The following is a 16062-nucleotide window of genomic DNA, read 5'->3' as shown; positions in this document are numbered from 1 at the left end:
CTATTTTGTTTGTTCTGTTGCTTGACATGCTGAACAAGAAACCACCACCAGACCTGTGAAATTCTCCCATTAATCCTACTGGAGCGGTTACATCCAAGTATTCTTGGGACCATGAAAAAACACTTAAATGTACTCCACTGACTGTGATATAACACTTCACTAGCTACAATAAAGGATGGTGTTAGGCACTAGCTCCAAATATTTGAATTACTTCATGTAGCTTTTACTTTTCTCTACCTCATTTTCAAAAAATGATTTGAAAATAGAGTGGTTTAAAAACATAACATAGCTTCCAAAGAACAGAAGGCATTTGGCTAAAAGTTTAGTCTTTCAATACTTCTGTTTGCTAATGAATCCTTGGAGTAAACAAATACTCTTTTACCCCCAGTTTCTGCTAAGGCACTTGCCTTTTGTTTCAGACCCAGTACATGGGCTGAATGAGGTAATGCCGACATCTCCTAGGCCAGGAATGTATTCAGGGTAGGAGGATAATACCTGATCTTTGGTAAACACGGGGTGAATTTCAGCTCAGCTTCCAGATTCCTGTGCTCAGAGGAAAGAATTAGGACTGCTTGTCTGAACACACACAAAAAATCACTTCATCAGTTTAGCAACCAATTCAAAGCCTCAGATAGGTGCGCTCAGATGCATTGAAAACATGTTGTGTATACATACGTAAACGTTTTAAATGAAGTGTCTTGTAGCAAAATTGCATCAATTGAAGTGAGACAGTTAAAACACTACTCTGTCCTCAGCATAAATATTGTTTTCAGATTCACTCATTTAGAAGCAGATGCTGAAGTAGATTTCTTGAGGTAGAGGTCCCTGGTTCCTACAGAGCTATAGCGACCCTCTGAAAAATGAAATAGAACCCCTCTGGCACAGTGATTATGAAAACGCGTATCTGCTCTGTCAGAGAACAGTCCTCCTGCTTATGTTAGAATATTTACATTTTCTCAGAATCATTCTTTAGACATGAAAGTCAGACAAGTATAGCCTTTGGAAGTATATTAAATAGTATTTATTGAGTCTGCAATTTCAGGGGCAAAGCTATAATTTCAGTCCCAGCTATCCACACACCATGGTACTGAGCCCTCATGTTCTTTCACTCATTCAATAAATGAACAATAACATGGAAAATCATATAGAGAAGGGGTTGAAGGAAAAACCCTGTTCTCTCAGTTTTGAAAACAGACTGAAGTCTTGTTCTCATTTACAAACACACTGCCTTTTTGAATAAGCATGGTACGTTTCTACTGAAGAACAGACTTGTCCTCCTGTGGTTGGGAGATGGTACATAAATGGTTGACCTGAAAGAAAGAACTACAGATGGCACTGAGAGCTTTTCCATAGGTGGGTGGTTAATGCTCCTTCAGACTGCAAAGAATTACTTACAAGAGGGAGGGATGTTCCCAAATCTCCAATTGGAAAGAGCCCCTCTTCTTAGGAGGCTTTTGTGTCTGAGACTGATACTGTGAATGCATATGTACAACACGAGCCTGCCTGCAAAATCTTATGGCAGAGGTTGTTTGGACACATCATCTCTTCCTGGCATTTTATTTTTACCATGGTGACCCTTCAGCATAGTAAAAAAAAGGCATCACACAATATACACAGATCCATATTTACAGATTAAATGGCAAAAGAGGAAATTAGATACAGTGACATTTATGTCCAGGCATTAATAAACAAAAAGATCCCTTGTGTTGACTCAGGGGTTGTTAAAAGTTCGTTTAAGCAAGTCCTTTTCTCTGCACATCGGTCTTCTTGTTTCGCAAATGAGAGCCAGCAGGATGTCTCAAGTAAAGAAACAGATGCTCGCTCTCCCTTAAACCATGGTCATAACCTTCAGAGAAGCGGGTTGGAATCTCCTAATCTTCTTCTTTAGTGCCTTTGAAGCTTTGATGCGACAGATTTTGGGCACTGGGGGAAGAGGCCTGGAAGAGACCTGGACAGTTCCTGATTGTCTGACCGAACCTTCAGGCCAAATCAGCTCACTTTCATCCCCCTCATCATAGTCAAGCGCAAGGCTGCTGCTGTTACTGCTGCCATCTGAGTCACTTTCACTGGATTCACTGTCCCCAAAACGGTTAGCTGTGAAATCACTGACCTCCCCTTCACTGGTCTCCGCGATGGTGGAATGGAAGAGGGAAGCACACTCCGCAGAGTACTCAGAGTGGTCTGACTCGCTTTTGGCGTAAGCTCCGTGGTGATGACTCTTGGAGCGAGCCCTCATGCTGAGGGTGCGCAGGACACCAGCTCTCCTTGCTGGCTGCTTCGGTGCCCCTAGGCCAGAGGAGCTGGCCCCATGGGCCTTGGCAGAGATCTCCACTGTGGACTGCCACTTGCGCTGCTGCTTCTTCTTGTTAGCTGTGTCTACAGAAGCTCCTTCGGGGGAATACAGCACGTTGGCAGAAGCTCTGTAGAGCTCAGGCCTGGATGGTGTGGTGGGCAGCCTGACCTGTGCGGGGAACAGGCTAGACTCTGAGCACGACCTGCCGCTCACATCACCAGAGTACGAAGGTCTCCGGATGAGGCTCTTTGCTGCGTGCGGTCTTTGGGGCTGATTCCACTCAGCAGGCGGCCTGGCAGCCCCATGAGCCCCTCTTGCCTTCTCCACGCAAAAGGCTTGCTTCCCAGGACGCAGCACCTTTTCACTGTTCCTCCTCTTTATCTTCACTGCCTTTGTTTTGGAGCTGGCAAACTTGACTCGGACTTGGTGGGATTCTGCAGGGACAAACTGAGCGTGAACAAACTCACCCCGTGCAGCTCGGTCATGACCTCCAGCACTACCCAGTTTGGCATTGCCACTTCTTTTGAGGGGCAGCTTTCGGGGAGGGACAGCTTTAGCATTCCAGGTGCCCAGGCTGGAGTCCTCCTGGCACAGCTGCGAGCAGGATGAACTGCACTCCGCACTGCTCTCCATTGCCTCTGCCAGTGGAGAGCCCCTAGCCGCTGACTTGGCAGGATAACAATTATTCACAGCTGATGGCTCTGTGTCAGGGAGAGTGGACGGCTGTTCCTCATTCACACAGCGCATGGTCTCCTGCTGCTTGGCACATTCCCCTTCCGGCATCTCTCTCTGCAGCTTTCCTTCAGCTTTGTTACTTTCCAGAGAACTTGCTTGTTTTTCCAGCTGGCTACCGCTGCTGTTAATTTTCACTCCACCAGCGCTGGGGGTTATAATGAGTCTCTGGTGCATTGTGGCTGGCTGGCTCTTTGTCGAAACCCGCTCACTGGCATCAGCTCGATTGTTCCCTTTGCATCTCGTCAGCTGCAGTAACTTATTGATATAACCCCCTGGCTTGGCCTCAGCGGTTGGCCTAGTCCTAATCAAGCTGGGACCTGTCACACTAGGCATGGGTTTGCTGGGGGAAGCCTGGAGGTCTGCTTCTGGGGATGTCCCCATCAGGGAGAAAAGGGGACTTTGTAAAGCCACCGCATGAAGGGGGCTTGGGTAAGGGTACACATCGATGCCGTTCTTGGAGACCAGATCGTTCTGGAACTTGGGGTCCATGCTGTGCAATTGCAAGTCTGCATGGCACGGAGGCAATGAGGATTTGTGATCTGTCTCTGTCTGAAATCTACTGTCTGCTGGAATGAGTCTTTCCAAGTCACCTACACAGTGGATGAAAATAAACAACCTAATTAAATCACAGACAATTACACTCAAGCTGGCTTATATTAAAAGTGTTATTTCAGAGGGATGTGCTAACTTATACTAAAATCAGTAGCAGGAATGCAGAAAGCCTTTCAGTCCTCCAAGAACACTGAATTACCTCAGGGCTTTTATTCACCTCAGTGTAGTGGAGATTACAATGCCTTTTAACACCAATAATAAAACCGATGCCTTCGCAGGAAATTTAAACTGTGCTACTTGGATGAAAGTAAATCTGTGTATACATAAAAATATTCTCAAACAACACAGACCAACAGGAACCCAATCAACCAAAAATAAGGAGTTACTATTATTTCTTAGTAGAGATAAAAAGTAAATCCAATAGCTTTTAAGCCTGAAGCATCAAACCAGAATTAACCAATACAACAGATATGTTTTTTTCATACTTTTTCCCCAGGATAGGATAGACTTCCTCTGGCTAAATGACTTTTTTATTATTTTATTTTTTAAACAAACTAACAAAACAAAAACAAACCTATAACTATAACTCAGAAAGAAATTCCTGGAATTGCCAGCATGCAAGAATCTACCAAAGAGTCTCAACAGTATCTTTAATTTTTTTTAAAAGTGGTTAAATCTGAATTCCAGCTTCTCCTCCAACCCTTTTATATCATGCATTTTAGAAAAATCTAGAGTACTCAACCAGCTGCTTTAAGAAGACTTGAACAGACACCAGGTATTTCTTAAACTCTTCACAGCTGCAAGCTGTAGCTGTATTTTTTTTGCATCTTGCTTCAGTAAGGCATTACTGAACAGAGGCACTCAACCTACAGAGCAGAGACATTAAGACTCAAGTGTCTGACAGGCCACAATGAAGTCTCCGAACTTCTTGGAGCATTTAATTTCAGAACAAAATATTCTGAGCTTTTATTACAAGGCACAAAATCAGGACTGCTGTAATTCTGTGTGCAGATTTTTAAAAAGTCAACCTTAAGTGTGTAGAAAAATGAGCTAGAGAACCTTTTTATTTTGACAAAGAAAAAAAAAAATCTAATGGCAAGTTACACCAGATTGCTGGACCTTCCTCTCAGGAACATCTGCTCTGTGAGGGCCAGGTTGTGTTTCAGGAGCAGGACTGCTCCATCTGGACCAGTCAGCCGGTAGAGCACCATGGTGCTGTGTTACCTCTGATACCAAGAGTGCTGGAACCATCTGCAGTCTGCTTGGATTTCTTGGTATGACAGTGCAGGCTGCAGTGTCAACAAATCCTCAGCTAGCTAATTTCCTGGCTACTTCATGCCGCCAGGAAACCCAAATATTAAATCCAAGCAGGTATTTCGCTTACAGTGACTGCCTCTCTCCTGTCCAAGGAAGCTTCTGGGAGACTTCAAAATTTGGAGCTGTCTGCAGTGTCCTACCTAAGGCACTTAAAGAACTGCTTCAGCAGTTCAGGATGATGATGTCTCAAACAACATAACTACAAAATGAAAATTCTTTAGGAAATTGTTGGCAGTGTATAGCAGTGTTCTCTTTTCCCTTTGCTTTTTACCTGCTGTGCACAGCATAGAAATTCCACAAAAAAAGGACACGGTTTCTTTTACCACAAACTGATTTTTTCCGCAACATTACATTAAAAGGGAAGACACTCTAGCACATGCTCTAGCTCAAACGAAGGATGCTTTCGTGTAACAGTAATCCAGACTCATTACAGTGAGGTGAAGAAGGATCAGTATCACTGGCTTTTAACAAAAATCACTTATTCTACTACAAAGTGAACAGCTATGCAAAAAAAATCAATCAAAGGAGCAGTGACTCAGCCACCGCAAACAAACCAGGAAGGGGTCAAAAGAATACTGTGCTTGTGGTGTTTTAGCAAGCTTGCCTTTTCTTTCTGTGGCAACAGGAAATCTGTTTGTACCTGCAGTTTTCAGCGGGGACAAGCTAGGGGGAGGAAATGAGAATTTTTTTCCCCTTTCCAAACAATGCTTTTCTGAAGTAAAATCTGACTCACTTCTCTGCAACATGGCCAACTTCACAGGAATTGTTTCTTTAAGACTACACAGAGGCAACAATCCCACCACTTACGGTTCTCACACTGAATGAAGTAAGAGGTTGTAGCCGGGAAGAAAGGAGTAGGAGGTATAAAAGGGGAAGGAGGACTAAAGGAGGTCTGTGCCCTCACTCCCACACCTCTTCTTAACATTACTTATCCCTTTTTCTGCTAATCTATCTCCATACCCCAAGCCCATAAAGCCACATTTGCTAAGAGCAAAGCATTGCACATTTCTGATACAAAAGCAAGTCTGTAATCTGAACTTGGAAGCCACGGATCATTAAGATCAACACTTCTTCCCCCCAGCATCTGAGAAGCCTTGAGAACAATTTGTTCTTATACTGTAATTTACCACCATCGCTTCAGGTGTGTCTGCACAGACTTGTACATAACAGGGGGTCTTTGTTTCAGCTCTCAGCAAGCCAGAGGTGAGCTAGCTCAGGTAAGGAAGGTGTGGGAATGACTCCAGAGAGATGCTGTACTTGAAACGATGTTCTCTGTGACTCCACTGTTTCTATAAAGGAACAGCAACACATCTGACTGGGTCACCCTAAGAACTGCACTAGCATGAGGCTGCTCTGAGGATATGGAAGGACCAAAATGGAAAATAATATGATGGCACTTCACAGCTACGTGAACAAGGGCCTCAGAGCACTAGTAGGTTTGTCCATTATGCATAAAGGTGTGAGTCAAATTTATGTTTGGTCCAGTATTAGGCTCAAGACTGGTTCATAGATAGCTGATTAACCTTTGGTGTCTGTTATCCCTAACTGTACGTTATAAAGCATGAAGAAGAATATTGTGTGTGCACATTGCTTTCAGTAAATATGGCTAGGAAACTAAGTCTTATCATGCTATTTTAGGGCAGATTGAGAACACAGACACTAAGTCTGGAAATAGCTCTTTCTCCTTCAAATTGTTGGAAAATCTTTCTCAGTAAAATGCAACAGCTCTAATACTGAATTCACCCTATATTTTTCATGCTGTACTTTTACATAAGACATTTCAAGTATGCAATTTTACTGATTTCTCAAACAGATAAATTAAAAAAAAACTAGACATTCATTACAATTTTACCTCATGCACTTAAGTACTTTTCCATCTCTAACTGCATACCTCCTCATATTTGCTATTATTTAAAAGTATCTGAGTCTGAGACAAGTGAAAGTTGTACAGTAAATGGCACGGCTATGTGGTTTCAATTAATTCTCACTTTGTACATTTAAAATGAATGCTATGTATTGATTATGCTATTAGTATACAAGGTTCTAAGAGTAATAGCCAGGACTCTGCCCTTCTCTTGAACGAATACCCAGCTCTGCAATCAATTACCTGTGGAAACTGGCCTCGGTCTGGACCTGGCAGGAGTCCCAGAAACATCTGTGCTCGTTGTAGTCCGACATCCATCGCTGACATAGGTGCCCTGCTGTTGGAAGCTGGTGGTATGCACAGTAGTTTCATCTGCAGACTTGGGTCGGTAATCAAACACACTGAGCCTTGCCTTAGGGTGTTGAGAGCTGGGCAAGAGACTGGTGTGGGAGGAGGAGATGGACTCACTGTACACAGAGGTACAAGAATTGGAGAGCGAGCAAGAACCACCATCACTCAGGTCGTAGAAGCCTGCCGAGTTGAAATAAATAGGAAGATATTTCCAATTTACAGTTACTAAATATGCTCTGTAGAAGAAACATGCAGAGAATAAGATAAATCTCCATTTGCTATTTGCCCTAGGTCTAAATTTGTCACTATTTTCGGGGGCAACTTTTGCAAAGGCATACTCTGATTCAACTACCTTTTATTGGGCTTCTGTATATTTCCTTAGGCCCTAAGCCAGCTCAGCACAGACACATGCACTTAGTTCTGAGCATGAGGTGGGGAGAAGTGCAGCACCATCATACTCAGTTCTTTATTGAAGAACATCTTTGGGGACTATTATGCAACTGGTGTAAAACAGCCATCATATGCTGTTGTAACTTGTGCTAGGTGCATACAAGCACAGCTCATTTGGGACAGTAGAGCAAAACTAGCCTGTGATCAGAGCTGCCAAGTCTATGATAGCTGGAATATCTGAGGGCTCAGAGTGGAGGTTATCTTCTCTCTCCAGGTCCTGTGATCATCGCTAATTAATTATGGAACTATTAAATAAGGCTCTGTGTAAGTTCAAGATGGGAATTTTTATAATTCTTCTCTATATAAGGCAAATTGAAAAGGATGCTGTTTCCTTTTGAACTGTGTGTGCCTAAGTGAATAACTCCTGAACTTAAACACTCATGCAAACTTGAACTTTTATACACACTGTAAGTATCATCCTGCAAATTCATATGTATATCCACATAAACTGCACGTGGAACAAAACTGTTGGAAGAAGTAGTTGGTGGAAAGATGCTTTATTCCTGCTCAGCTATTTGTAATGCTTCAGGAAATTACTACTATTCAATGTATAGATATAGATAAGACATAAGAAGATTTTCTCATATCGTACAAGTTTTCAAGATTCAAAGAAAAAAAAAAATCTTTCCTTGTATCAAGGAAGACTTAAGGCTTTTCAGAATTGTGTTTAAAAAGAGGTGTTGCCATTGTCCCAGACTAGATAACAGAAACCGGTTTTAACAGACATCCCAGTTATAAAAGACTTCAGTTCAGCTCTCCCTGTGAATCACAACAGAAACCTGAAACTGTCTGTCTCTTGTCTATGAGAATGTTACTCAGCAGACTGCTGTGGTGTTGTTTTTCAGTGTCTTTTAATAGAGCTGTTTCATTTTTATATAAATGATCAAACATTCATTAGGTCAGAGCACTGCAGTGGTTGTGATCTTTAAGGCTTTACACTTTGCAGATTTAAGATATCGGTCTCCTCTGCTTCTAGTAAGTACTTTAGACACTTTGCCAATGGCCATTTTGCACTGAACATGGTAATTAATTAATAAATTTGTCTTCTCCTTCTGTTAGTGGCTAAAATGTCTATTTTTTAACCAAAAATTTCCAGAAAAAATACTGTTGAGTGAAACAGCATTTTCCAATTAAATCCACTTTGCAGGAGAATTCTCACCAGCTCTGCGTGCGCTCAATGCCACATCACTACTCTCCACCTCAGCCCTGGGGCACTCTTTCTGACCAAACATCACACGGGGTTTTGCTCAGTGGTTGACATCCTTCAGCGCTACTGGCACCACACCCCTGGGAATAAATGACCGCGTGCCCGTTACCTGAGCTGGGGCGGCTGTCGCTGTCCAGGTATTCACTGGAGGTCTTGCTGACATCCAGTTTCAGCTCGCTTATTCGCTGGTCAAGCTGGTCCAGGTGGCTTTTCAAACCGACATCCTGTCTCCTCAAACGAGACTGATTCACAAGTCAAGGAAAGAAGGGGAAAATAAAGAATAATTGCGGTTAGAATCTCAGCAGCAACATGTGAATTCAGGCCATCTGTGCCAGACAGATTCTGCACTCGTGAAATGTTTTGCTTAGCTAGGGACTGTTGCAAATGGATCTCTGTAATGAGCCTGACATAACGGGCAAGTACAAAACATTTTGTTTCTCAGCATATATTGCCTTCTGCCCAGCTGAATGTTTTCTCAGAACTTCTCATACTGAATATGCTACTTCAACTTCCCTTGTTTTGTTACACCTATGGCAGGGGCTGTCTCACTAAAGAGGACGGCAATCTTCTGACTAATTATCACACTAATATATGTACTGCATTTTGCCATACACTGCCTCTGGGCAGAGGATGAGAGAAACATTATGGATTGCCTGAATGAACCTGAAGATACTTTCTGGTGAAAGGGAACGTTTGTGCGTAGAAGTATCTTATCACTACACGAAGAACAGGTAGCATACTGCATTCTGCAAAGCCCTTAGCTCTGATAGCATCTCTTCACAGTAGAAAGGGTACGCTACATGAAATGTGCCTTCTCTGCTGCTGAAAATTTCCCCTTCATGTCTCATGGATAGCTATTTCCACACATTATATGTAAGAAGAATGCGGCACTTGAATTCTCCTGTGAAAATGTCTGTATTTAAAATAAACGGTGTCTTCAGGCTTGCAAATAATCCCTCAGAAGCCAGCAACAAGGGCCTTTGCCCACTGCAATCACTGACCAGGCTGATCTGCGGTAACAGCTCCTGCAGTTGCTCTGCCAGTACTTACATGGCCAGTTTAGGGGGACAGATGGCCAGGAATTAGGGTACCAGCCAAAGAACCACGGTTGGTTTCTGTCACCAACTTCTCACGTGGCACTTGGCAAATTATCTAAGCCCAGCCGCTATTTAGGCAGCTTCTAATTATATCACGCCTAACCATGCATCCTGCAGTACTCCACAGAAAGGTATTCTCTTCAAGCTGGTTGTAAAGTTGTGCTCACAGCCCTTGTGAGGCCGGGTTTCTGTTCAGTAACGGCGAGAAAGGCATTCTTCTTAAAAAAGGCTCTTTGTGCCTACATTTCACGTATAAAAGTGCAGCTCTAGCAGCATTTCCAACCTCAAATAAATAATATTTAGGACCCCTGAACTAATTAAAGTATATACAATATTAAGCAACATGTACAAAATTAAAATCAGTATGTATGTATTTTCAGCTTCACTTTCCTTGTGCTATCATTATTCCGCTTTTAAGATCTGCATTTTTAGGTTTCTCCGCAGCTACAAATACAAAATGCAAGGAAAGCTAAGATCCTGAGCTAATCAGTAAGTGATTAGAAAGTGAAAATCAAAGAAAAGAGAAAAGGCAGATGTCCTGAGTCTCACAAGGCAACTGTTATGGTGGTTGATGCTGTTGGGAAGACTAAAGTGTATTTCTAGCACACTGTTTTACGGAACCGGAGGGACATATAACACACAAGAAGTAAAACCCCATTTTATTAGTGTCTCGCGTCTAGAAATGTTTAAGCTCAACAAGCTCATTACTGCTCCCTAGGAATATAGGTGGTGATTTTCACTCTTCCAGTTTCACATAAACAAAAGGAAGACCTGGATAATAAAGGAGATTTTCTATCCCATCTGAATGACGAATGCATGACCTCCTCAGCACTTCTTTATTTCCTTTATGGTGGAAAAGCAAAAACATGCCATGCTTCCTTCAATCTCACCTACTCAGGAAATCACAAAGTTTTGTTTTCACGGCTGGAATTAATTGCTTAATGATTAATGTTTTGCCAGCCAATCCCTCAGTCTGTGGTTTCTGATTAATGACAGAGAGGCCACAAGGCTCTCAGGTATTCAAAGATTATTTATTATACCTCCAGGTTCTGTCTGCGCTTTCACAGCATTTTAACCAACACACATGATTTACATCATCATTTTAACCCTTTTATGGTGCCTCACACCACTGGGTTTTCATGTTTCTGGCAGACTTCATAGCTTTGATCTTTCAGTTAACTCCTTCTGCTCTCCAAGACAACAAGCACGTCTCACGCTGGTTGGATAAGGATGGCTTTTCCAGCGTGCTGCTTGAGGTTGTTATTGTTCCAATAACCACACCGAGCGGCACCCAGAACAACAAACCCCAAACGCGCTCTTTCTCAATTCACTACATGAATTTTACATGAGACAAAACCTTGCAGGTGAAGCCATCTGTTTGCTTTGGGCAATGCAGCTGTGAAGACTTCTGCACAACGCAAAGTAGGACCAGACTTTCCAAATCAACTCGTGCTATTGATGGACGACGATTTCTGGGAGCCAAATCGGTGATATTGTCATACCACCCATTTTTCAGAAGAACATTCTCCGAAAAGAAGGTTCCTTTGAATCTACACAAACTGGCACCCCAAACCAAGGTACCAAAAAGCACCGGTCATGTTTAACTACTCTGCTCTGCTATTAATCAGCTCCCTTCAGCTAAAGGGGGTTTTGATGTTTCTTGCTGTGGTTGTAGATTGGCACCTGATAATTTTATTAATCCAACTGCATTTTGGAATGGACAAAAGATAGCACTAATCTTACCTAGGTCTGTACATCTAAAATCCATTCACTCTTGGGTCTTTTTGTAACTGATTCTGCAAAGCAGCCAGTTTCAGAGGAAGGTCAATTTCACCTCTCAGACCCTTATTCTGGTGTGAGATGAATCCCTTCTGGAAGCACGTTTTTCTCAGCTGAGAAAAAAAGTAGCTCAGAAAAATTTTAAGTTATTTTAATAATTAAAAAAAAATCCAGGATGTAAAAGATGTTTTATTCTTTATAAAAATATTTAAAGGGGAAAAAAAATCTACACAAAATGTAGGGTACCAATTGCTTTTTTTTTCGTCTTCAGTATAATTTCTGTCCCTTCTCCACATTTTTACAACATTGTAAGCCACCCGAAAGATTGCAGAATAAGATCACTGGACTCAAATCAGTGAGGTTTTATAAATATGTTCCCTGAGAAAAGATGAGCAATGATGTATGCTGCTGCCTTAGATATCTACCCACTTAGTGAAAGTGTCATAGATTACTTCCTTTGCCTTAGCCTGAATTTGCATCTCTTCTTTCTCCTCTAGGTCACCACAAAGAAGTTTGGCCAAGAGACCTGTTTAGCACCTTTGGGATCACTGAGGGTAGATAGCATCACTTAGCTCCGCTTTTCTTCCCAGTCTCTGCTACAGGCTTGCTGCCTGTGCCGTGGCAACTTGCAGCTCTGACAGAAGAGCCCCTGGACACCAAAAAGAGCCACTGACTAAGAACAAAAAAGGACATGACTGCTAGGGGCATCAGAAAGCCTGTGGCCTTGCTGCCTACAGCAGGAAGGTCAGCTGCTGGCTGTTGCTAGCACCCACTGCTGGGGAAGAGATTGGGAGGCTGAAGTGGCATCTGCAAGTGGTCCCTAAAAGATTTGATGGCTCTGCTCCATCCATTCCTGCTAGTGGCATTTGACACCTCAGGAAGCCTCCGTGCTTGTTTCTCACCCTCCCAGCACAGGAGAAGCCTGGTGTGACACTTATCTATCTTGCTTCCACTGCTGAGAAGCCTCGAGCCAGCTCTGGCTGATACAATTTCCCCGTTTTATGTGACAAGGACCAAACATTTTATGAATGCAGCTATGACCACACAAAAGCCCAGGGCTATAGCCCTACGTGAAACTTGGATCAAGACGCACTCCAAGGCAAAGCCACGTTTACATTGTTAATGAGTTTCTCCATCTGAAAGCTGTGATCACAGACTCTACCGTCCCTGGGCCAAGAACAACACTGGTGAAGACATAACACTCCCCGAGCAACGCCATGCTTTGCATTCTCTATTGCTTTTAGCTTTAACTTAACTTCCTGTGATCGTGAACAAAATTTTCAAGGGGTTTGACTGCAATACGCTGTCCACAAGGCACCAGGAAACTTTTTTTCAGCCTGTGGTCTCCGAGTTCCTAGGACGTGTGGACTCCTTTGCAAAGCCTCCTTTCTCTCGGGTTTATTTTAGTCTTATGCAAAGCCGAGGTCTGCACCTCTGGTTAAATACACGTCTGCAATTTGCAGGGAAGAGAACAACAGTAGGAAGCTACCAGGTATGCCACGCTGGAAGGCTTCCAGCAGCCGCAGGTCAGTCGGAAGCGCTTTGTACCGCAGCTCCAGGCGCTCGCACAACCGCAGCGTGGCTGAGCAGCCCGACCCTTGGTTTTACACACTGCGGGGCCGTCCCTCGCAAGCTGCCGGCACGCTTCCCTCCCAGGCACCCCCAGACGATGCTTCCCAAACCTGCACTGGCACCTACTGGTGAAACCTGTCCCTCTCCGGTGCGGAGCTGAGTTACTGTCGCCCTCCCAGCTCCCGCACGTCCAGGGGAATAAATTTAATCCCGGCCCCTTCCATTTTATCCGCTGGTTTCTCCCGTGTCCTTGAAAGCCTTCCGAGGTGCCAGCGAAGTCCTAACGAGATAATCTTCTATTTTCAGGTCTTATTTGAGATGTATATAAACAAATCGGCAACCAAAGCACGCCAGCTGACATGAAGAAGAAATGGATAGCCGCTGCGGCCAGAGGTCACTGGGTGCTGCTGTTAACCCAGTGGCCCCGGACAGGCAATGAGCGCTTTCAGTTCTTTTTTTCTTTTCTTATGTATACACGAAGTGGAGCCATTAGCTAAAATTATTACTGACAGGCAACCAAGCGGCCGGCAGTCCGCTCGCCAGCATCTTTTATGTGTGACTTTAATCGCGCCATGCCCGCCGCTGCGTTTTCGCACCTGGTGGCTGGGCTTCCCGCAGGTTGCCGGCACTTTCTGTCGGGGATGCCGCCCGGCCAAGCCCCGCAGGGACCGAGGAGCCCTGCTCTCCCCCACCTGGGCGCTAAGGCTCCCCTCCGCACCCCGGGGGGCCACCAGGACCCCGTCCCGTCCCTTACCAGCTGCTCCTTGAGGGCGCTGAGGGTGGCCTCCAGCCGGCGCTCCTTGCTGCGGGCGCACAGGGGCTGCTCGCCGCCGGCGGCCGGGCCCCGCTGCGGCATAGCCAGGGCGGCCCGCACCAGGTCCCGCTGCTGCTCCCGCAGCACCTGGAGCTCCCGCAGGCCGGCCAGGGCCGCCTGCAGCCTCTCGCCCACCCGGCCGCGATCCCAGCCGCCGCCCCCTCCCGGCCGCGGGGCGCCCAGCAGCATCCTCAGCGCTGGGCCGCGGGCCCGGCCATGGCAGTGAGGCGGCGGGGAGGCGGCGGGGCTGCGGCCGGCCCCGGGCGGCGCGGAGACTGGAGCCGGGCCGCGGCGGCTCCGGAGGTTTTGGAGGAGAGGTGGGGAGCGGGGAGGGAGCAGGAGGAGGAGGAGGAGAGGAGGAGGGAGGAGGGCTGCGGCTCCGGGCAGCGCCGGGGCCACCTCTCGGGGCGGTGCGCTGCCTCCTCCCCGCGAGGGGGAGGCTCCTGCCTGCCCCTACCCCTGTCCCTGCCCCATGGGGGTGCTTTCTGCCCGGAGCATCTCTGAAAACGCTGTTGGTTTCCGACTCTCTTCAGGCTGCTCAGATCCCTGCGGGCTAAAGACGGATCTGATCTACCCCTCTGCGATACCCAAAGAGTGCCCGAGCCCGTCATCGTGCTGAAGCCTCATGCATATGAAGATATTGCGAGGATATCGGTGCAGTGAGCGCGCTCAGGTAGAACATTTCCCTCACAAAAAATGCGGTACTCGTAACGCAGTCCCTTCCCCTGTTTGCTAGTGTTTCATGTCAGAAATACACACAGGGCTGGCACTCTTCACCTTACCCTCTGGAAACCAACCCAAGTGTGTTATCTAATCATAGCCATTCACTTTCTAGTACTAAATTGTTTGTTGTTGTTTTAAAAGCATGGCGGAGAGTCATTTTGTGAGATCGAGGTGTGTCTCAGCCTCCCAAAGTCACTTGAAGGGCTTAGGATTTATTTTAAATGGGCTCTGGAAATGGTTGGTCACAGAAATCCAAGGTCATGTTGCTGTTGCTACCCAGAAAATGCCATTTAAAGCTTCCAAAACAGCTTCTTAGGAGGTACTCAGCAGGCAGAAAAGCAAAGTGAATACTACTAATATGTGAAAGTAAATATCCTAATATAATAAATACACTAATAAAGTGTATACTACTAATATGTAGTCTATAGTGATGCAGAGAGTGAGAAGCCCTGATACCAAGACTCTGGTGAACACAGTGGAGACCATACAACACAAAACTAATATTCTGCTGCCTACACTGAAATAGGAAGCATTTGAATCCCACAGATCCTCAGATCACTTTGTCACATTCAAGGAGATTCTAATAGTTTCAGGAGTGTGTATGATTCTCTGCGAGGCAATGTACACAATGCATATAGCCCATCTGTCTGTGGTCACCTCCTTTTGCCCGTTTGGCATATCCTTAAAAGCTAGCATACCTCAATTTGAATGCCACTTGACTTTGTGCTGGAATACACAAGTTGGGTGAGTGGGAACAAGTTGCTCTGTCATCTGTTCACCAAGTGCCTTCTTTCAACACCATGTGTGGGTGGCTGTTTCTGCCTCCAAGCTTGCAGCCAGCCTAGTTTTCCCGGCTGCAGCCCCTGTAGGAGTACCAGAAGCACTAGTGTAATGTCAAAAACAGCTCCTGCTGGGAGGCCAAGTTATTCATGTCCACCATGTCCACCAAGTTATTCATGTACACCACGTCCGGTACAACACATTATTTAAGAGTAGGACCAAGCCTTACTTTCACCATGTCACTTTTCACAGACTTCATGTAGTTTAATGGTTTCAGAACTGTATTTACTCTGAAAAAAAATGAACTACATCAGAAGGGGTCTAGAGAGGTCCTGTTCTGGTAAGTTGTATGCAAATATTCACGGTTCTAATATTCACATATAAGATGGAACTGCAGGAACAGTATGACTGATGATCACAGTGCTTGGTTAAGGTGTGTAAGGGGTACAGTATGACCAATATTATCTAAGGCTTTTTTTTTTTTTTATGAATATACTTCTGCTGTTGCTTTCCCCATCCATCCCACTA

General features: G+C 44.9%; 1 protein-coding gene across 1 annotated transcript; it reads right to left on the bottom strand.

The window, feature by feature from the left end:
- Nucleotides 1-993: 993 nt before the first annotated feature.
- Nucleotides 994-14354, bottom strand: DACT2 (dishevelled binding antagonist of beta catenin 2). The gene is made up of 4 exons (XM_048045905.2): nucleotides 13972-14354; nucleotides 8879-9011; nucleotides 7005-7292; nucleotides 994-3618 (listed from the first exon to the last, which is right to left on the bottom strand). The coding sequence occupies exons 1-4, from the start codon at nucleotides 14218-14220 to the stop codon at nucleotides 1829-1831; spliced, it is 2460 nt and encodes an 819-aa protein (XP_047901862.2). The 5' UTR covers nucleotides 14221-14354; the 3' UTR covers nucleotides 994-1828.
- Nucleotides 14355-16062: the final 1708 nt, after the last annotated feature.

The sequence above is a fragment of the Anser cygnoides genome, chromosome 3 (genome assembly GCF_040182565.1).
Source record: "Anser cygnoides isolate HZ-2024a breed goose chromosome 3, Taihu_goose_T2T_genome, whole genome shotgun sequence".
Classification (NCBI taxonomy): domain Eukaryota; kingdom Metazoa; phylum Chordata; class Aves; order Anseriformes; family Anatidae; genus Anser; species Anser cygnoides.
Note: the sequence above shows the minus strand (reverse complement) of the source record. Positions and strands in the feature narration are given on the sequence as shown.